The sequence below is a fragment of the Microcebus murinus genome, chromosome 9 (assembly GCF_040939455.1).
Source record: "Microcebus murinus isolate Inina chromosome 9, M.murinus_Inina_mat1.0, whole genome shotgun sequence".
NCBI lineage: Eukaryota > Metazoa > Chordata > Mammalia > Primates > Cheirogaleidae > Microcebus > Microcebus murinus.
Window position 1 is genome coordinate 32,264,465 of NC_134112.1, and position 22,933 is coordinate 32,287,397.

The following is a 22,933-nucleotide window of genomic DNA, read 5'->3' on the forward strand; positions in this document are numbered from 1 at the left end:
GCAACCATATTCTAATATAACACAAAATCGACTTGAACATGTGGCAACCTGGCTCTACAACACATATTCTTCATTACTACATTCTTCATTACTACAACCCCTGAAAGAACTCGTGTTCTTCTTGTCTGCCCCAGAAACATCCTCATCCAGGCTCACTGTGTGGGTTCGTTCAGGTCCTCGCAGGAAACGGACTGGAGACTTCATCTTTCAACAGCTGACCAAGCTCAGACAAGATTTCCCTATTGGAACACTGTTTTGCTTTTTTAAAAAGAGGGTTGCATGGCTAATCTAGACGGCTGCTGAGGATGAACAGCATGACCAGCAAAGGTTTAAATGGTGGGCCTTGAAAATTATGTGAGTTTAGTGTCGAATAACTTTAGTTGTACCAAAAACAATAGCAATTAACAGAATAAATTTAAGAAAATTGCCTCCCTTTATAATGTATGTTTCCTCTTCCTTGCTTTCTTTTTTTTTTTTTTTTTATTAATAAGAACTATTGACTTTCTTTGGGAAAACAAAACAAAACAAATACAGCAGTTCTCCCCTTACAGGGTTTCACTTTCTGCAGTTTCAACTGCCATCTGAGAATATTAAATGGAAATTTCCAGAAATAAACAATGCATAAGTTTTAAATTGAATGATGATGAACGATGATGAAATCTCACACCATCTCATTCTGTTCTGCTGGGGAAGACAATCATTCTTTTGTCTAGTGCTACCTGCCTGCCCATGGATAGTCACTTAGTCACTGCCTAGGTTATCAGATTGATTGTTGTGGTATCACAGTGCTTCTGTTCAATTATTTCACTTAATAATGGCCCCAAGGTGCAAGAGTAATGATGCTGGCAATTTGGATATGCTGAAGAGAAGCCATAAGTGCTTCCTTTAAGTGAAATGGTGAAAGTTCTTGACTTAAGGAAAGGAAAAAAAAATCATCATTGCTTGAGCCCTGGAGTTTGATGCTGCAATGAGCTATGGTAGAGCCACTGCACTCCAGCCTGGGCATCAGAGCAAGACCCTATCTCTAAAAAGAAAAACAAAAACATCTTTTAATTGTGAAGAAGGAAATAGAAATTTTTGCTAGTTTTACTACGCCACCTCACCTTAAACTGGAAAAGTTCGGCCACAATGTATAAGTGCTTAGTTGAGATGGAAGAGGCATTAAATTTGTGGGTGCAAGACAGGAACGAAAACAAATTCTGATTGACAGAAATTGGTTTGAGACTATTGGTGGTTTCAGGCATCCCCTGGGGGTCTTGGAATGTATTTACTGCAGACAAGAGGGGACTATTGTACTCCCAAAGGATATGCTTAAATGTTACCTTTGATTTTTCTTAACATATCTATAACAAATAAACAAAAAAGTCAAAAGAAAAGAGTTTAAGGCTTTAAAATATATATTGTCAAATATACTAGAAATGAAAAGTTTAAGAGTTCTCATCTGAAATTAAGATCATTAGAAACACTAAGGTGAATTGTGAGATCATGTGGATTACAGTAGTATTTAGGTTACAAGGGAAATTTAAGTTTAAAGTCAGGGCAGTATGTGGAGAGGCAGAGTAAAGACAGTGCATTTCATTTCCTTTGGATTTGAAACTGAACTCAATGACAATTACCAACCAAACATATAGGGGAGGGGCTGTTATTATAAATTATATACTTTGCATAATTAAAAAAATTATTGTGCCTTTTTCTCATAAGAATTTAAGAGTGAAGATGCAAAACTTTTTAAGTTCAAATAAGACAATAAACAGGTTTTTCTCTATTCATGCATACATCACTTGTAAAGAAGTCATTCTTTAGTGGAACAGTCATTACAAAGTAACTTTCACTTTCACTGCTTTCAAATTTCAACTATTAATAGTAAATTCATAAGTGTTTATTATGTAATTAATAATATTCACTGATTCAGCTAAAATTTAGTGAATGATTATTAAGTTAAAAATTCTGTGTTTCTAAAAATAAAATCTACATAATTGCTCACTTGGGCAAGAAGTTGCATCATCAAATCTACTAAATACAAAAAAAATCTTAAGTTCCCTTCCATATTTGTTTTTGTAATATATGCTTTGAATTTATGAGGAAAAAAACTAATTATCTGAAATGACCCAGTCTTTAGTTTGAATGATCAAGTTATGATTATATCATGCTTATGTTCTTAGGTTTACAGTCCACCATTTCACTGGGATTTTTCCAAGATCTACAAACCCTGACCATATGGCAACACTGTTTTCTCAAACTTGTAGGATCTCCATGATATTCAGAGATCTTGCTTCATTCATGTCAAAGGAACATATGAAAAGTAGAGGAAACTAAATTATGCAAGAAAAGTGCCACCCCTCTTAATCAGGGAAAGAAACTCTATCCATAGGATGACATTAATAGACAACAGCATACCTGGAAACATCACCATGAAATGTCATAGTTAAGCTCACTTTTTAATTAACTGAATTATTTTAGTCAACAGTAAAGACATTAAGATAGAATGGTTGTTACTCTGTGTTCTCTGAAATGTTAAGAGACACTTTCAGGACAAAGAATGAAGTCTGTAATTCTTAAAAGTATGTAATTTCTCTTATTACATAACAAAAATTATCCCTATATATCATGTGTCTGGTTCTGAGCAAAAATTATCTGAACACACAGGGATAATAGCAGCAGGCATGATTGATCCAAAAGACTTCCACTGACACTGGGCAACCATCCTGGGTTGTCATAAACATCCAGGAAGTAGAGGGGTCAGGGGCTAATGTAGAGAAAGGAATATATGCAATGTAGCTCCTAGCATGAAACGTTGTCCTATGGTATCACATATTATAAAAAGTAGCTCTTGTGCATATGTATTAACGATGCCTATCAAACTTCAATAACTTGGTCGTTTTGTTCATTGACTTTTAAATAAAAGATGATATCAAGGTGTAGGAACATGATTTCAGAAAAGGTATTTTATTATCTGAGCACAAAAGCTTGCATGAGGTCACAGAATCCATATAAACAAACTCTGAATCTTGAACATTGCTTCAAAAATAAATCAGATAACCTGTAAGAGCTTTTGGGGAAGGTACATATAAATTCTCCCCTTGGTGCATCTAAGTTATGAGTCTCTTAGGGCTACAATATGCTTCATTTGATCAGCCATAGTTTGAAAGCACAGAAGGAGGTACAGCAGACAAAAAGGAATAATTATCTGCACATACATTTACAGCACAGTTCTCTTGCAGAGGGAATAGCACCCCTTTTTGTGTATGTGTTCCAGAGTTAACCTTCCTTTGGCTTTCAAATTATCTGGCTTGTTTTCTCCTGTAGCCAGGTTCTGAAATATCAAACACAGCTGTAGGCAAAGGAAGATGTTGGTCAAAAAGCCCACCCAGAGGTACCAAAATAAATGGAAATGAAACTAACATACATAGAATCAAGTAAGGTGCCATGGTGGTTTCGTTGACGCTCTTGAGTCATTTGCATGGGAAGTCAGAAGAAAACAATGCAATAAAACAAGCAAACAAACTGGAGAAAGGACACTCTTTAGAGTCAAATGAGGAAGCCAAGCATCATAAATTTCCTGGTGGCCTGGCTTCTAGAAGGTAAGAGATTGAGGAACACTGCTAAAGAATGTTGTAGAGATTTTCGTTTCCAAGAGGGACCCGTGCACCTGTTGATGTATTTTCCAGGCCCTTGAATGATAGCAATTTATGAGGCTATTAGTACTAAGCCCAAGATTTATCAGATGTGCTGTTTGTCTTATGGCCAATATAACCTCATAAAATTTGGGTTGTCCTGGGTTAAAATGGAGCGTTCTGCTCTCGGAGTTATTCAGAGCATTTAAATCGGCTAATCCTACAAGAACGGCGCATTTAGCCTGCCTATTAGGGAGCGCCTGTGGGGATTCCTACCAGTTGCAGAGCCAGGCTGGAGGGGGCGGTCCATTGCTGGGTGAGGTAAAACGGAGGCAGCCGGGGAAGAGTGAGCGCTGGAGACGAGACGGTGTTTCTCTAATCCATCCATGCCAACCGCAGCCAGCTGAGCTTGGCGCGCCGGGAGCGCACGTGTGTGCGGGGGCTCCAGGAAGGGCTGTCGCCAAGAAAGAGCACAGTAGACAGAAACGTGAGACAGGGATTCAGGGAGACACTGAGAGCGACATGTCAACAAATTAAGTTCATCAGGTCAGAGACATAATAAACGGTGTGAAGGAAAAAGGAAAAAAAAAAAAATAGAGAAGGGGAGAGAAAAAAACAAGATCCAGTCAATAAATCCATTCAACAGATGTTTTCACACTGACGGGCCAGGGCCTGTCTGCCCGCCCGAGGAGGAGGTGATGGCAGGAGGCCTGTCAGTTTGAACTGATTGAAAGAAACAGACCTTTACCCTCAAGAGTAACATCGACTTAGAGTCCTTTCCTACCTTGATACCAACGCCTTGCATATAGCCCTGGAATTGTTGCCACACAAAGTGGTAGGACAATTCAACAGCTTTCAAAACTTCCAGGGAGGCCCAAATCTGAAAATTCTGTCCTGAATGTATTTCCGTGATATTGTTAATGAAATTTATGGGTGCCTCTAAAAATTACCAATTAAATGGGTTATATATATTTTGACGCCTGTCAGTTTTCATATGATGGCATAGAACAATGAATGTGTCGTGGTTTTTATTGGATAATCTCAATACTATACAATTACTCATTTCACTTACGGAGTATTAAATATATTCTCAGTGATTTAACAACATTTTTATTCTTCATGCTTCTCGAGTTATCGAATTTAAGAACCAGAGTTTGGTAGCTTCTGGAAGATTCATTTAGTCTATTTCTCTGTCTCAGAGAAAGACAATCTAAAACACAGATAGGCAGCTAATTTAAGCATCAATACTCCACAGAGAGCTTTGTGCCAAAAAAAAAAAAAAAAAAAAAAAAAACAACTACAAAGTGAATATTTTCTTTCTCAACTTTTGGGAATTCATAACCTTTATGCTGTTTTTAAGCATCTTTCCTAACGGACTTGGGAAATAGCTGAACAGTGGTACAAAATGTGATCATCACATGCCACACATGAGGAAACTGATGCTCCAAAAGGTTAACAAAGTCTTTTAAATACAAATCTAATTCCTATAATTGTCTATGTGCATGCTCTTCTGCTTTTATCTACCTGACTAGCATTTAGTCTTTCAAGACTTGATACCAATATGCCCTCTCCTTGGTGGGGACTTGCCTTAACCTTCCTGCTAGGTTAGGTGTTCCCCTGGCACCCACCATATGCCATTATATGTCATCTCATATTCCCAGCACAGAGCTTGGAACAGATACATTCTAAGTGTACAAATTACTCACTTAGTGAGAAAGTTACTAGATCTACGTACAACACAACTGTACTCAATGCATATTATGTGGTTTTATGTAATCATACCTTTCTCTGTACATATAAGTTAATGCTACATATAAACATGTGTTATGATGATAAATATATAATTAGTTATAGACCATAGGCAGAAATTTCCCAACTTAGTAAAAATTAAGGATCTTTTAATTAACTTTAAAATAGATTATAATTAATATATATGGTGACCCTGCTCATTCTGCAGAATAATCAAGCCATCAATCATTGAGAAGGCATTTGTCATGTAATCAGGTTTGGGGCATCTGCTTTGATGGTTGGGGTGGCTTGCTCAAGTTTCTAGTTCTAGTTTCAATAGTTTTAACACTTTTCTACAAGAGTCTAACTCTCTTATTTTCTTGAGTACCTCATGTTCAAGGCCCTGAGATTATAGCAGTAAGACTGATGTAGTCTCTCCTCTCATGGAACTTATAAGAAAACAAATATATAATTATGACTTTGGTGGTTTTCTGTGGAGAAAAGGGAGCTTTTCTGCATGTGATCTACAATGCATACATACTTTTCTGAATTTTTGTGATATCCATTTCTCTTTTTTCTCTACTGTAATTTCTTTATCCTTCATGTAAGCCAATGCAAAAGGGCCCTAATTGATCACCCTACTTCTAATACTAACCAGTCTTATTCCTTTCTGCAAGAATGCTCTTTCTAAAGTTCTCTGTAAGCAAGAAGTTGAAACAAAAAGGCTCTAAAGGTCAACCCAAGTTTGTAGAACCGCCTCAGCCTGTAATTTGGCCTCTCATTGAGAATCCAACCTACATTTTCAACCTTAGCTCATCTATTTTTTCCAGGTTCTAGCCAACATACTATCTACTGCGCAACAAAGATCATCCCCGGAGCTGCATAGTGACTTCCATATTGTGGGAACTTTCCCCTTTGTGGCTCCTTCCTCCAACAAATGACATTAAAATTACATTTTATGCCTACATTGGGTGCATTGGATTCACTATTATATACTTATATTATTATATTCATTTTTTATATGATTAAGAAATTAAAAGTGAAAACACTCTGTGGGCCTATAACAATATCAGGGACTCTGTGCATCATGTCTGCCATCTTTAATGGATATCTTGGCCCTGCTCATTCGTGCTTCTACCAGCCCTTCCTTTCTATATCACCCTCTACATGTGCCTACGGTGCTCCACACTGAGCACTCATACATATCCTCTGAGGTCCACTTCACGTTTCATATAAAGTCTTTTTTGAGCACCCACATTAAGTGTCCTTTCCCCTTCTGGCACATTCCCATCACACTTCGTTGTTCTCTTTTTTCTGCCATAGTCTTATATATTAAAGCTTTTGCATGCAAAACTATCTCTTGAGCTCATACTGTGTGTCAGACACTTTGCTAGTGTGTTGAGGCTTCTTTATGCTTTGTCCGAGACAGATACTAAATATTTATATGTATAATGTAATTATAAATTTGAGTGCTATATAGAAAAAATTCAGGGTGCTGTGAAAAATTGTAATGAAGAACCTAAGGAAGAGGGTCAAAAGATATTCATGTAAGAAAGGGATAGTTAATTTGAATTGTGAAGGATAAGTTGGAATTGACCAGGTGAAGAATGGGGGAAGCTTTAGATACATTTTGCATGTGTCTGTGCACATACGTGTATATGTATGTGAAATGATCTTTCCGTGTATGATACTGAAAGCTTTTGAACCAAAAACTAGATATAACTCATCTGTTAACTTATTTCCTGCTGCATTTGACATCTTTTCTTATGCTGCATTTAACATCTTTTCTTATGCTGTGTAGAAGCTAAATAATTCTTTATGCATTAAGATATGTAATAGATATTTGGAAGTTAAAGGCCTTGTTTTTTGTTTTTAATAACGTAATCATGTCTTAGATAACTGGGGCTACTGAATGTTTTATCTCCTAATGCATAGTTCAATACTTTTAGGACTCCATGTAAATCACACTATCTACCTATGAAAATTCTATGAAAATTTCTTTCAAAAATGCATATTTAATGCGTTACTTGAGCTTGAGAGAAATCCTATAAGATAACGGAGTAATACTTTGCTAACTCATAAGCATAGTATAAATGTTACATTGTAATACAAAACTTTGCAATCCAGTAAGCAACATCCTACTTACCTAGTATCTGCCAGAAAGAATATGACACTATAGGTAAGAGACAAATAATTACTTGTTTAATAGTTGTTATTTATTCATCATATGTAAGTGTTCATCCAATATCTAGTGCACAAGGGAAAGCCAACAGACCTTGTGCTAGGTTGTATAGACAGCAAAATGAATAAAGCATGGCTCCTGGTGTGGGTTGACATCCAAAATTTAAGCACTTTATCCCTAGTTAGTAAGTTCCATGAGAATATGAGCTTTGTCAGTTATATATTTTCGTGCATATATTTCCCATAAACATTTATTTTTGAATGAAAAATGAATGGATAAGGAGATATATCATCATCTTTAAGTTCTTACTATAAGGATGAAATAAGGAAGCATATTCAAAGGAACCATAACATAAAAGAATCAAGATATGGCTTAGAAAAAATAGAACTAGAGTCCAGACAAAACAATTACCAAAGGACAATTCCCTGAAATTAGTGTTAGAGCCAAGAGATAATGAAAGGAAAGTTCCAGTGATGTGAGGATCATTTATTTTTATGTGGTTTTCAAGCTTTCTGCATATCAACTATATTAAAACTTTAATTAAGAAAAATGGTAAATGTTATTTAAAATAAACAGTTGAATCTTTCAAACACTTCCTCAGGCCAGATTCATAATTATTGGACCTAAGAGCAGATGTGGGTCAAATATTTTTGAACCTTCTTTCAAAATAGGACTATACCAGAGAGAAAAGTTCATTCACTTTTTAAAAGAGTTGACTGCAATTATGTGCTTTACAAATGAAGTATGGCTTTTAATGTATAGGTAGAATTGTGACAATCCAGTAAGCCAGACATTATTATAGTGCATATTAGTCACCAAGTTATCATACAATGCCAGGCCATTTTTATTTCAGATGGGTATCCCTCCTTAATGGTGACAAGTATCCTTGTGGGTGAAAACTGAGATTACCTTTTTCTGTTGTAGCTGAAATCAGTTGAAGTATTTCACTAAACACTTTTTTTCTATTAGCAATTTTAATAAGAGATCATTTTATCTGTGGTTATTTTTTTATACTTCTAAGTAAGTCTGAAAGTGCATGTTTCATTCTTGCATTGTCAGAAAATTAAAATGTCAAACAGTTCAGAATCTATTGTTATTAAAAATTGGATGGATATCCAACAATAGATGGGAATCTATTGTTATTAAAAATTGGATGGATAACATTTCATTTATTGACCACCATTGGAAAATGTGGCATGCTCCCTGAAGTGAATAATAAACTCCCTCCACCCCCAAAATTTATTAAAATATCTTTTAAATATCCTATGTTGAGTCTATTCTTCATGCAGTATACATCAGTTTTTCTTTTTTCAGGTATTTTCACTGTGGACTTAGTTATGGTTGGTTACTTTGATAGACTGTCATTTAGGGAAATATTACAAGCTTACTGATATAGGTAAGACCACTTTTTCTTATATGGAGTGGTCTAAAGCCACTGTGCTTGAATATCTTCTGTCCCCTCCCACTGATAAAAGCTACCAAGTTACTTTCACACAAGAGATATTATGCATCTATTTTGTAAATTCCTCAATATTGCCCAGTAAGACATCAATGCCTTTGTTGGCCCTGCCTTTCTAAGTTGTGGGGAATAGGCATTACCATTATTTGGAAGTGGGCGGGGATCATTATGGAAGCTTTTTGTGTAACAATCATAGTATTCTTGCTTAGAATGAAATATTTATTTGGGGGTGGCTTGCTAATGGAGATTATGAGGTGATAAAACCCCTGGGTTAAACAGATTTCATGGTTCTATTTTTTAAAAATAACAGTGATTTTTGCATTTGTTTCTATTTTGTTTTACTTTGCTTTCTTGTTGCTATTGCCTGGAACCTAATTTATGGCTTCTGGGTTTTCACTTTGTTCTGAATGGCTACATTTGCTTCCAGACATGTGGGTGGTTACTCATGGGCTATAATCAATATCATCATGCAACTTTAGCAAGCACAAATAACAGAAATCATAAATCATAATGTGTAATCCTTGAAATAATCAGAATTATTTGAACTAGTTTAATAAAAGGTAAGACCTAAAAATAAAAGAATCATGGAAAAAAATAATTAGGAAAAAAACTAAGTTTCCATTTAAAATCCTATTTCTAAAGCCATTTCTTTAAAGAATATATCCCTCCTTATTTGGTGTTTTTAGTAAATTAAATTTCCTTTTTGGCTCACAGTGTTTTGAATTTCAGAAATCTTGCTTTTCCAAAAAATTAGAATTGTAAATATCCCTAGAGGTATTTTGTAAGATGCCAAAGGCTAGTGGGAATTTACATACTTAATGTCTTTGTATTATTTAGGATGGGTGTAGAAATGTTGGTTAATTTTAGACTTTTTTAAGCTAAACATGCATGTGAATAATTTAAGAGTACTAGTAAATAACTAGAAATAATGTGCATAACTCTAAAGTAGACGGAAAAAATGTTTAAAGAGGCAAAACCAAGAAACAATTAATCTAAAAATAAATGGAATAAAAATGAAGCATTGAAAAAACTGAACAAATACAAATCACAAAATAAGATACTAGAAACAAGTCCCCATATAACAATAAACATGACTGATATGAATGTACTCAATTTACCAGTTAAAAGTTGGAAACAGCAAAATTGAATTAAAATTTTGAAGGCTATATTATTTTGCAAAGCAAAATTAAATTAAAAAGTTCTATGAAGAAATATAGGGCAAATAGAGTAAAAGAAACGAAATCCTTGTCAGTCATATAAAAAACAGACAAAATAGACTATAGGGAAAAAATATCATGGACCACAGAAAGGTATCTATAAAATAATACAAATGTGCAATTAACACAAAAAAATTCTAAACTCATAGGTACTTAATTGTAGACTCGAAATATAAAAAACTTAAATTGGCAGAACTATAAGGAAAAACTAAAAAATCTGTATTACAGAGGGGATTATAAGGAAAATGACTGATGTTATAAAAGATTTGAATAACATAGTTCACTAGTTTGAAGATACATTGAATATTGCAGCTAGAAGCATATTCTTTCAAGCACACACATGCATAATTACAAAAATGACCACGGCAATAAAGCAAATGTCAACAAACTTTGAAGAATTAATATCTATAATGGATTATTATTTAGCCTTAAAAAGGAAGGAAATTCTGACACATGCTACAATATCGATGAACCCTGAAGACATTTTGCAAAGTGAAAAAAGCCAGTCACAAAAAACAAATACTATATGATTCCACTTACACGAGGTACATAGAATAATCAAATTCATAGAAATAGAAAGTAGAATGGTGACTGTCAGGAGCTGGGGCAGAGGGTGAAATGGGGAGAGGGTGCTTACTGGATTCAGAGTTTCAATTTGGGAAGATTAAAACAGTTCTGGAGATGGATGATGATGATGGTTGCAAAACAATATGAATATACTTAATGCCATTTAAAAAGTGCTTAAAAGAGTAAAATTTATATTATATATATTTTATAAAAGAAAAAAGAATTAATATCATACAGATCATATACAATGAGCACATTATAGTCAGAGAAATCCATTACAAAAAAAAATAGTCACATGTAAGGAAATTTAAAAAGAAACACTAAATAAGTCAAATACCAAAAAAGAAATCATAATATAAATGATTTGAATCAACAATGATAAAAGTAATAATATTAAAACTTGAAAGATGCAACTATAGTTGTAGGATATGTATATAGTCTTAAATATATCATTTGAAAGGAGAAAGGCCAAATATTATGAAAGCCAAACTTTATGAAGCATAAAGTTATGAAATATGATAGATATATCTTTATATAAATATTCAAAATTATAATAGTAAAGATGAAAAAACTAAAAATTTTTACGTATAAAATTTTAAAACTTTATTAGGATACATCAAAGTAGATCTAAGTAGATGAGAAGATACACTATATTCTGTAATAGAAAAACTCATCATAAAGATACTAGTAATCCCCAAATTAATCTATAATTTCTGGAATCTTTCAACTGATTTTAAATTTTGTATAGGAGACCAAATAGCCAAGAGAATTTTGAAAAGAAAAAAGGGAGCATAGACACAATCAGTTTCTATACTTACTGAAAGTTACATTACTTAAGATAATAGAGTATTAGCACAAGAATAGATTCATGGAATAGAATAGAGAGCCCAAAAGTCAACCAATGAATCCATAGACACTAAGTATGTAACATAAATGACCTACAGATTAGCAGGCAAACAAAGAATGTCAATAAATGGTTCTACTGGTCATCCATAAGGAGATAAATGAATTTGGATCCCTACCTAATATTACATGCAAAAAACAATTGGAAGTTATTAAATGTAAAATGCACAATTTTTAAAATTTTAAGGAAAGAATATGGAGAACACAATTTTAAACTTGGGAAAGCAAAATAATTCATATACTTCTATTTATCACAAGCCAGAAAAACACAAGCCAGGGACTCGGAGTAAGTATTTGCAAAACAACATAAATCAATGTTTAATGTCTATATGTATATTACTCCTAAAAATAAATAGGAACAAAAAATGGATAAATATTATGAATAGGAAATTCTCATATAATGAATTATGCCCAATAAGCCAAGAAATATATAAATATTAATAGAAACAACCTCAATGGCAATTAAGAAAATGTACACTTAAACTATCATGAGATATCAGTTTATATTCACTGAAATTTAAAAGTCTGATAATACTAAGCATTACTGAAATATAAAAAATACAAAATAAGAGAAACACATGCTTGTAGGAGAGCAAATTGTTTTAACCATTTCAAAGAACAATTCACTAAAATTTAGTAAAAATGAAGATGACATTGAACAGTAGTAAATATGGTAATTGAAAAAAGCAAGCAAAAGAATATAATAACACAATTATTTAAGTCTTACAAATTAATATCACATATTAAGTATATAAATGAATGCAATAAAATAACAGAAATATGTGGAAAAAATAAACAGTAAATTCAGAGGAAAGGGAATGGTAGGGGCATGCATTAGAAGAGAGACATACAGGAAACTTCAATTGTATTTGTAATGTTTTATTTCTTAAGCCGGATATTATGAGTTCTCATTGTTGTAGTCTTTATTACTTCCTCTGTATATGAATAGATATTTGTTGTTTAATAAATTTCTGAAAATAAAATCAATGGTTATAGTAGGTTTGGCATATATTAAACACTAATATGATTATAATAATTAACACTTCATATATAAATAGTTTTATTGAAAAGACTACTTTTTTGTAGAAGGAAACAAATGTTTTGTATTTTGGAGAATACAAAAAAAAAGAATGAGAAAGAAAAAGATAAAGAAAAAAAAGTAAAAGTAAAAATGAGAAAAATAAAATAAAATAATTATGGAAATAGACTTTTTACTAAGTTTCAGTATGCTAATTTACTTTTAGGTCATATATTCACAAGATATCCATTAATTTTTACCAACTGTGCAATAATTTCAGTGATAGATAAATGAACACAATAAGATGTACAATTAAGTTTATTTTGTCTTTAAAATTTCAGCATTTTAATTCATCACGATGAGAAAATTATTAAAGATACTAAAGGCACTGAGAAATTTGTGCAGAAATTCATAAGTGGGGAACTTAGAATGATGGTTTTGAATAAAAGAATAAAACAAATTAAAATGTGCAAACTTTAAGAAAATAGTTCAATCTGATAGCTACAAACCAGTATGTTGGAGTGACACATGAAGAAAATAGCAGAGCCTCTACTCATTTTAAATTTTAAAGTAAAAATATAAGAAAGCAAATAAACTATGCTAATATTTGAAATCTGGAGAGACAGTAGCATTTATACTCAGTTCCTGTATCAATGATCACATGCACAAACTTTCTGGAGACATCCTAAGATAGGAAGGGGAGTCTAATTTCAAAACTTACTGTACAGTAATTAAAACAGTGTGGTCCTTGCATAAATATGGACATGTAGATCAAATGGAATTGAATTGAGATTGCAGAAATAAATCCTTACATTTATGATCAATTGATTTTCAACCAAAGTGCCAAGACAATTCAGTGAGGCAAAGAATTTTTTAAATTCCTCTCCTGTGAAGGACTTTTTAACAAATGAAACTGCAACGACTATAATAACCACCACTGCATTTCTGCAGAAGATAAAATTAAACTTTTTCTCACACCACAGACAAAAATTAACTCCAAATGGATCATAGAACTAAATGTAAGATATAAAACTATAAAACTCTCAGAAGAAATAGAGGAGTAAATCTTCCTGCATATAAAACCAAAAGCAAAAGTAACAAAAAAAAGTGGACAAATTAGATTTCATCAAGGTTAAAAACTTTTGAGCTTCAAAGAATATCAACAAGTAGAAAGATAACCCATAAGTCAGAGAAAATATTTGCAAATCATATAACTAATAAGAGACTTGTATCCAGAACAAAAAAAATAATTCTTATAATTCAATTATCAATAATAAAAAGGCAACCCAACTTAAAAATAGGGAAAATTTCTGAATAGACATTTCTCTAAAAAAAGATGAACACATAAAAAGATGCTCAACATCATTAGCTATCAGAGATTTATAAAATCAAAACTACAATGAGGTATTCACACCAACTAGAATGGTTTATTTTTTAAAAGATAATACCAAGTGCTGAGGAGGATGTGAAGAAATTAGAACTTTTCTACACTGCTGTTGAAAATGTAAAATGGTGCAGCCTCTAAAGAAGTTAGTTTGAGGTTCCTCAAAAAGTTAAATATAAAGTTATCATATGACCCAGCAATTTTGATAACATGTATATGCCTAAGAAAAATGAAAATATACTTCCACACAAGAACTTGTGCATGTGTGTGTGCAGTAGCAATATTCATGATAGCCCAAAGGAGAAGCAACCCAAATTTCTATCAACTGATAAATGGCTATATCAAAGGTGATATATTCATACAATGGAATATTATCTAGCTGTAAAAAGGAATGAAGCACTGATGTATGCTACAACATGGATGCACCATGAAAATATGTTAAGTGAAAGAATAGTCATAAAAAACCACATATCATACAATTCAATTTACATGAAATGTGCAAGATAGAATGGAAACAAGTGAAGAAGTGGTTGGCTAGGGTTGTGGGAGTGTCACATAGCTGCTTGTGAGTACAAAGTTTCTTTTAGGAGTGATGAAAACTTTCTAAAATCGACTGTGGTGATGATTGCACAGGTCTGTGACTGTACTGAAAACTATTGAATTGTACACAGAAATGAGTGAACTGTATGGTGTGTGTGAATTATATCCACATAAAGTTGTTACAAAATAATGGTGTTTTTCATCATAGTACAAAAACTTTCTATCCCACTAACTCAAAATAAAACTTATTTTAAAATAATGTTCATTTAATTTATATCTCGTCTTTTTTAATTTCTATTTTTGTGCATGTTTTGTAACATATATAGTACATTGATGTAGTGGTACACTTATTTAATTTGTAAGTATATTTCTATATTTGTATACTGTACAACTATATGTATGCACATGCTAAAATATTTGTATTGCTTACAATTTTTTAAAAATTGCAAACTGATGTGCAGTAATAGGAAGGTGAAGTTCTTCTTTTGTGTTAAGTAAAAATTTGGTAAGATAGAGGGTGTCTTTAACAAATATGTTAAGGTGTATAATTCTCTCCTTCCTTCATAGCAATAGGAAGAATTTCTGCATTCTAGTGTGTACATAGTGCAGGGAAGTCGAATTACCAGGTTGGTGCTCACCAGCCACAGAGTATATTCACTATTTTTCCATCAACCTTCCTTCCAATGCCAGTGGTCACCCCTTATAGCAAAGGTCAAGCTCAAAGCAGAGGAAGTACTGCCCCCATGTACTCAGTGGTCTCTTCCAATGAGGGTAGGTCACTCCCTTCTCAGGTTCTTCTCTTCCCAAACATGAGTCTTTGTCTAGCATGTTTTTCATGCCAGCAAACAAAATACAAAAGAAAAAAGAAAGAAAGCACCAAGGAGAGGTAAAATTTTACATATCAAACATTATCATTTTCAAATCATGAAGAATCCAGGATCCACAATATGATTCATGAGGCAGGGTCATGGGTAGCCAAATAATACACATCTTTTGGCTAAAGTCTCACCAGCAGAATCATAGGGAACTGGATTCCAGAGTATCCAATGGCCAAGTGCATTGCCTCACACCTATAATCCCAGCACATTGGGAGGCTGAGGCAGGAGCATTACATTTGAGACAAGGAGCTTGAGACCAGCCTAGGCAACATAGTGAGACCCTGTCTCTGCAAAAAAATTTGGTAGGCATGGTGGCGCACACCTGCAGTTCTAGCTATTCTGGAGGCTGAGACAGGAGAATATCCCTTGAGCTCAGGAATTCAAGGTTGCAGTGAGCTGTGATCACACCAGAGCATTCCAGCTTGGGCAAGAGAGACACCGTCTCTTAAAAAAAAAAAAAAAAAAAAAAAAGTAACCAGTGCTGATACACTTGCACAGTGGAAGAGTATATGTAGTGTTTAGTTAACCCATGATTCTGGATTGCAGTTGAGGGGTTTATTCTAACATTGCCATTGACCTATGTGAAGCTACATCTATTTAAGATTGTTTCTCAATTGAGTAGAATTTTGGTAAAAGTTACACCCTATATACAAAGTATTTAAATAGCTTCTAGTACACTTGTAGATATCCTTAGCTATAAGGGTTTCCAGAGGGAATATAAATTACTAATTTGCTTGCACTATGCATTTACATCTGTGACAGGCTAGATATTTAGAAATACTTAAGATTCAGCCATGTTGCAGCACTGCTTGGAAGGGACCACTTTAGACCAATGTGAATATTTTCTGCACTACAGAATACAAAAGAAACCACATTCAAAATTTGAAATCAAATAACTAACCAGTCCACAATGAGTAATTTCTTTCACAATAGAAAAGTAAAGAAAACAAGTTATATTTTTTTTCCTTCATTTGCTTTTCAGCTTCTACATTTTTACAATTGCCTGTAGAAAAAAGTGTGCAAGAGAGCAGATTGAAATTATTTTAATTACATAACAGCCCAGAGGAAAGATGAAATTGTACAATGGCCTAGATTAGCATCCTCTGTCTGGTTGGTAGCCAATGGACAGTACAGGATGAACAATAGAGCTCTGGTCTAGAAATAATAGCCTGCAGATAAAGGGGGACGGGGAGTAAGAGGTTTCGTTTGAATATGATGAATTTCTTGAGCATTTCTTTTATTCCTCCCCTTTGATAATTAGAGTCTGGATATAAAATAAATCATACTAAAAGGGATGACAAGTAATATAAATCATTGCTATTTAAGACACATGAATTGGATGGGTTTATTTTGAATAGATGGTTTCAGTCTAAGATCCATGGAAGAATTTTAGTGGATATATAAAAAGCCCAAAATTGTGTGCAAAGTTGGATGAGAACATGCATCTGTGAATCTTTCTGAAGACATAGTCCATCACTTTCATCAAAAGTGTTATTAGTTTAAAAAATAATATTATGAAACACAGCTCCAAGGAAACACAGCTCCAAGGAAAATCAGAGTAAGTGGCCATAATAAAAGCCACTAATTACAACTTTTAGGTTTCTCTGTTTTTTAAGAAAAATGGTTTTAACATCGATAGTATGTCATGAATGGATTTTTTTAAACCTATGGGTTCAGATATATCACAAGTTGGGAAAAACAAATGGGATCAGAACTCTTGCAGAATCAGGCATTAATCTGTATACCCTCTCAGCCCGAGAAAGCATCTTACTAAAGATAACATTAAGAGAATCACCTGTATTTCACTACTGGTGTCTACATCCAGTTGCTTGTGTGCAAATTATCAAACATGCCAAACTCAAAAAAATGCTAGACTTTATCTCTATTTTAATCCTTTATCCTGAATCATGCATGGGGCAAGGGTAACTATTCCAAAGTCTCTTTTGTCATTGCACTAGAAGGCAATTACTGATAGCTCATGCTAAAATGTTTGGCTCACAAAAAAAGAAAAGGAATACTGTTTAACCTGTATTTATTTTGGCATTTAACTCCAAGCATCCTCTTAAAAAAGAATATTTTCCTCTTAAAACAGATAAGTGTTTGAGGAAGCCCACAGCTCAGCCCGTAGCATGTAAGAAAAAAAATCTTAAGTAGAATAAACACTTGTCACTGGAGGTCAAAATTGAAAATTGCTGTTTCCTCCACAAAAATAAGCTTTAACAATACTAAAGGTACATTTGCAAAGATAAATGTAACATACTCAAAGCACTTTGTTTAATTTTTGAAAAGAATTACTTTCTTAAATATTTCCTCAAACTAAAAAATAAATGTCATACATAAGGCATTATAATTTAAAACTACTGACTTTGGTGAAATTAATCAATTTATTTGTTCATTCATCCAGTATATTAAGGTGTTAGGCACTGTGTTAGGAACTAGAAGGTATAATAGTAAACAAAACAGATGGTCACTCTTCTGTAGAGTTTACAATCTAACAAGGGAGACAAATATTCATCAAAGTTCCACACAAATAAATGTAAAAGAGCAACAGAGGTAAGAGCTCTGAAGGGGTAGTACAGGGTCCTAATTTAAGAGCAGTCAAGAAAAGCTTCTCTGTGGAAGTGGTATTTGAGCCAAATAGTGAAGGATGAGAAAGATTCAGGTTGGCAAAGAGAGGAAGAAGAATGTTCTGTGTAGAGGAAATAGCACGTGGAAAGTGGCTTTGGTGGCAGGGAGGGCGCTGGTAGGTACGGTGGGGCAGGGGCAGTTCAGCAGGGCTATTCACAGTGAGAGAGGCTGTGGGTGCAAGGGGAGGCTGAAGAAGTAGATGGGGGAGGCCTGCAGTATTTGCACCCTATCTAAAGAGCAACGGCAAGTCAATGAATAAGTTTTTGCTTCTAGGAGTTTGGGCCTGGGAATTGGATATTTACTGGGATTGATAAGAACAGCTTTGTATTATGAAATGATCATTCCAGCAGAATAATAACTCATATTTTGTGTAGAGTAGGCAACTTAATCTTCATTTCAAATTAAACAAAGTTATTAAAAAGGATATGGGATTCAGAAAAAAAAACAAAAAACAAATAATCAAACTAACTCCTGGGTTTGTAGTCCATCCCTCACATTTTGCAAATGTGTAAATTAGAGAAAATCTATTTAAACTCTCAGAACATCTCTGAGAATTTCCTCTATGTGGAACATTCTTCTTCCTCTCTTTGCCTACTTAAATGTTTCTCAACCTTCACCTTTTGGCTCAAATACCACTTCCACAGAGAAGTTTTTCTTGACTGCTCTTAAATTAGGACCCTGTACTACCCCTTCAGAGCTCTTACCTCCGTTGCTCCTTTACATTTCTTTGTGTGGAACTTTGATGAATATTTGACTCCCTTGTTAGATTGTAAACTCTACAGAAGAGTGACCATCCGTTTTGTTTACTATTGTACCCTCTAGTTGCAAACACAGTGCCTAACACCTAGTAGATTCTTAATATGCTGGCTGACTGAACAAATAATTAATTAATTCCAACAAAGTCAGTAGTTTTAAATTATAATGCCTTGTGTATGACATTTATGTTTAAGTTTGAAACAATATTTAAGGAAGTAATTCTTTTCAAAAATTAAAATGAAGAAATAATAATGTGTATCTGATATTTTTCTTTAAAAACAGTAGCTTATCTGCAAAAGGACTAACCTAACCAGTATCATTATGTAAATTTGACTAGTACTATGTATTTCTCCACGTAAGATAATTAATGATAATCCTTATTATCAATTATTTCTTTTTAAAAACTCAGACTGTAGTACTCTCTCTAGTAGCAAAACACATTATAGCAAGCTGTGATTGAGCAAACCTTCTCCCTTCTCTCTGGTCTCCATGCAGACACCACATTTCTAGACATTCTTTAACGGTGTCTGCCCACCTCAGTGACCACAGCTCCATGCTCATTTAGCTTCTTATCCAGAATTATACATATGTTTATTTTTCTTACATATATTTTTATTATGCTTTACTAAGATATTTATATTAGTAAATCTTTATGAATTAGTGACTTTCATGTATTAGTAAATCTCTATGTATAATGTCCTACTTATGAAGATGACAAAAAATGTCTAAATCTACTGTGATGGCTCTATTCTTTTTTAAAATTTATTTTAATTGACAAATAAATATTGTACATATTTATAATATACAACATGATGTGTTTCAATAATTTTTATCAACTCACATATGATGCATATCACCAAACTATTATCCTAATAACACTGCTTAAATGAACTTGGTCCACAGCAACCAGAGGTGTGCAGATTCTGTGTGGTCTCCTTATGTGCCTATTTGCACCCTATCTAAAGAGCAACGGCAAGTCAATGAATAAGTTTTTGCTTCTAGGAGTTTGGGTCTGGGAACTGGATATTTACCAAGGTTGATAAGAACAGCTTTGTATTTTGAAATGATCATTCCAGCAGAATAATAACTCATATTTTGTATAGAGTAGGCAACTTAATCTTCATTTCAAATTAAACAAAGTTATTAAAAAAGGCATGGGATTCAGAAAAAAAACAAATAAACTAACTCCTGGGTTTGTCCATGCCATAATCGTTCACATCTATCAATAGCCAAATTTTCCTTTATTAAACTCACTTCTCACAATTATTTTTAGTGTCACTGCCCATAGAATAGGCACATCAGATTCTTCAGTCTGGCCATACAACTCGTGTCAATTTAGATTAACTTCGGCTACCTGATTTTAGCTATGCTCATCAAATGGAGCAAAGAACAAATGGGTAATATAACAGGATTAGACAAGGCTTAACAATTTAGCTAAGGGTCTTGTCTGGTATTATTTGGTTTCAGTATAACAGATTCAGTTCCAAATAAAATCAGCTGAAACAGTAAATCTCACCAAAATAATTCCTGGCTCACATGAATAAACTCTTCGATTTAAAAGTTATTTCATCTCCCTGAAAAGCATAATTTTATGTGCCTTTGGGCACATGATATTATTATGTTTTGTAAAGTATCAAAACTGCTATTGAAAATTATATTTATAAGCCAAAAGATGTAATATGAACAATGTATTATATTCAATTATCACCAAACTTAACTCTATTTGAGTTATATCCTGTCTATGAATCCGTAACACCTAGTATTTTCTGATGTTATTTTTCATCTGCTCGATTCTTCAGCATAATAATAACAGTAATAATATTTGTTCACAACTTGAATAAAGGTTAAAACAGTTCTTATTAGAACTCTAGAGGAAAAAGTTGGAAACACTCTCCTAGACATCGGCCTGGGCAAAGAGTTTATGAAGAAGTCCCCAAAGGCAATCACAGCAGCAACAAAAATAAATAAATGGGACATGATCAAACTACAAAGCTTCTGCACAGCCAAAGAAATAGTCATGAAAGTAAACAGACAACCTACAGAATGGGAGAAAATTTTTGCATCCTATTCATCCGATAAGGGACTGATAACTAGAATATACTTAGAACTCACGAAAATTAGGAAGAAAAAATCAAATAACCCCATTAAAAAGTGGGCAAAGGACTTGAACAGAAATTTTTCTAAAGAAGACAGAAGAATGGCCAACAAACATATGAAGAAATGTTCAACATCTCTAATCATCAGGGAAATGCAAATCAAAACCACAATGAGATATCACTTAACCCCAGTGAGAATGGCCTTTATCAAAAAATCTCCAAACAATAAATGCTGGCGTGGTTGCGGAGAGAGAGGAACACTCCTACACTGCTGGTGGGACTGCAAACTAGTTCAACCTCTGTGGAAAGCAAAAAAAATATGGAGATACCTTAAAGCGATACAAGTGAATCTACCATTTGATCCAGCAATCCCATTGCTGGGCATCTACCCAAATGATCCAGTGACACTCTACAAAAAAGACACCTGCACTCGAATGTTTATAGCAGCACAATTCATAATTGCAAGGCTGTGGAAACAGCCCAAGTGCCCATCAATCCAAGAATGGATTAATAAAATGTGGTATATGTATACCATGGAGTACTATTCAGCTCTAAGAAACAATGGTGATATAGCACATCTTATATTTTCCTAGTTAGAGCTGGAACCCATACTACTAAGTGAAGTATCCCAAGAATGGAAAAACAAGCACCAGATATATTCTCCAGCAAACTGGTATTAACTGAGTAGCACCTAAGTGGACACATAGGTGCTACAGTAATAGGGTATTGGGCAGGCGGGAGGGGGGAGGGGGGCGGGTATATACATACATAATGAGTGAGATGTGCACCATCTGGGGGATGGTCATGATGGAGACTCAGACTTTTGGGGGGAGGGGGGGAAATGGGCATTTATTGAAACCTTAAAATCTGTACCCCCATAATATGCCAAAATAAAAAAAAATGTAAAAAAAAAAAAAAAGAATGTTGTGAAATATAACAAAAAAAAACCAGTTCTTATTATTCTTAGATGGTAAGTCGGCTTGTTATTGGTTATATGTGGAGATTTAAAACCATGCTTTTAGTAATCAGTAGCTATTTCTAAATTGACACAGAAAGAGGAATTATTGTAAACTTGCAGAATAGGTGACTAGGGCATTCTGCAACAGCCCTGTGAGCTGCTATCTGCCTATCCTATAATAATTCCACATGCTAGAGCCCATTTCGTCTCTAGAACATGGGGTTTGAACTAAGGTTGGTGGAAGAGAAAAAACTGACAGTGCCTGGCTAATGAGAAACCTTGTCAATCATCTTTAGGGGTTTTAATGTCATCTGAAGACAATGAAGAGTTGGCATGTTTTCAGGAGTGGAAAGACATGATTATATTTGCATTTAAGGAGGACTTAGGGTGCATCAATTTAGGTGCATTGGGATTCAAAGACTGGCTGTGGGCAAAACTGATGAGCCATGACCAGTGGGCCTAAGGGTGAACCACAGTCACTCATCCTGTACACCCTCCCTCCGTCCGAATCCACTGGACATTGGCACTAGTTGATACGAGCTTGATTTTTGTCTGTTTGATTGTTTTTGCTGAAGAAAAAGGAGGAATTCTGATAAGAAATGAGAGAAGAGATGGCCAAAGATGCTGCCCTTGGTTGAGCCCCACTAAATGGTTATTTGAGCCCCAAGAGATCCAGCCTTCAGGGAAAAAGGTGAAAGAGCTGTTTTTATATGAGATAGGAGCATGGGCACTGTTCTTTTGGGCCATTTGTAACAAAATGAAGCAGAGTTTGAAGGAGGACACATTCTTCTCATCTCTGACAGAAAATATCACTGAGGGCTAAAAGCAATGAGGGGTCATTAGGCATCCTGAGGATTGTAAAACTTTGAGAACCTGGGAGGTGGCAATTGCAGAGTGGGCAGTGGTGGTAGGTGCAACAGACCATAGCAGGTGTTGGTGGCACTCAAGTGAGCTCAGATCCATTCCTGAACAAATGCAAGATCCCCCCCAAAATACCCAGAAGTA

The 22,933-nt window shown here is 34.1% G+C and overlaps 1 protein-coding gene across 1 annotated transcript in view; it reads right to left on the reverse strand.

The window, feature by feature from the left end:
- HDAC9 (histone deacetylase 9) overlaps positions 1 to 22,933 on the reverse strand; it is an 873,646-nt gene that overhangs the window by 251,547 nt on the left and 599,166 nt on the right. The window contains exon 15 of the mRNA XM_076006392.1: positions 3,891 to 4,068. Coding sequence (XP_075862507.1) covers positions 3,891 to 4,068 — 178 coding nt within the window. The remainder of the gene's footprint in view (positions 1 to 3,890; positions 4,069 to 22,933) is intronic.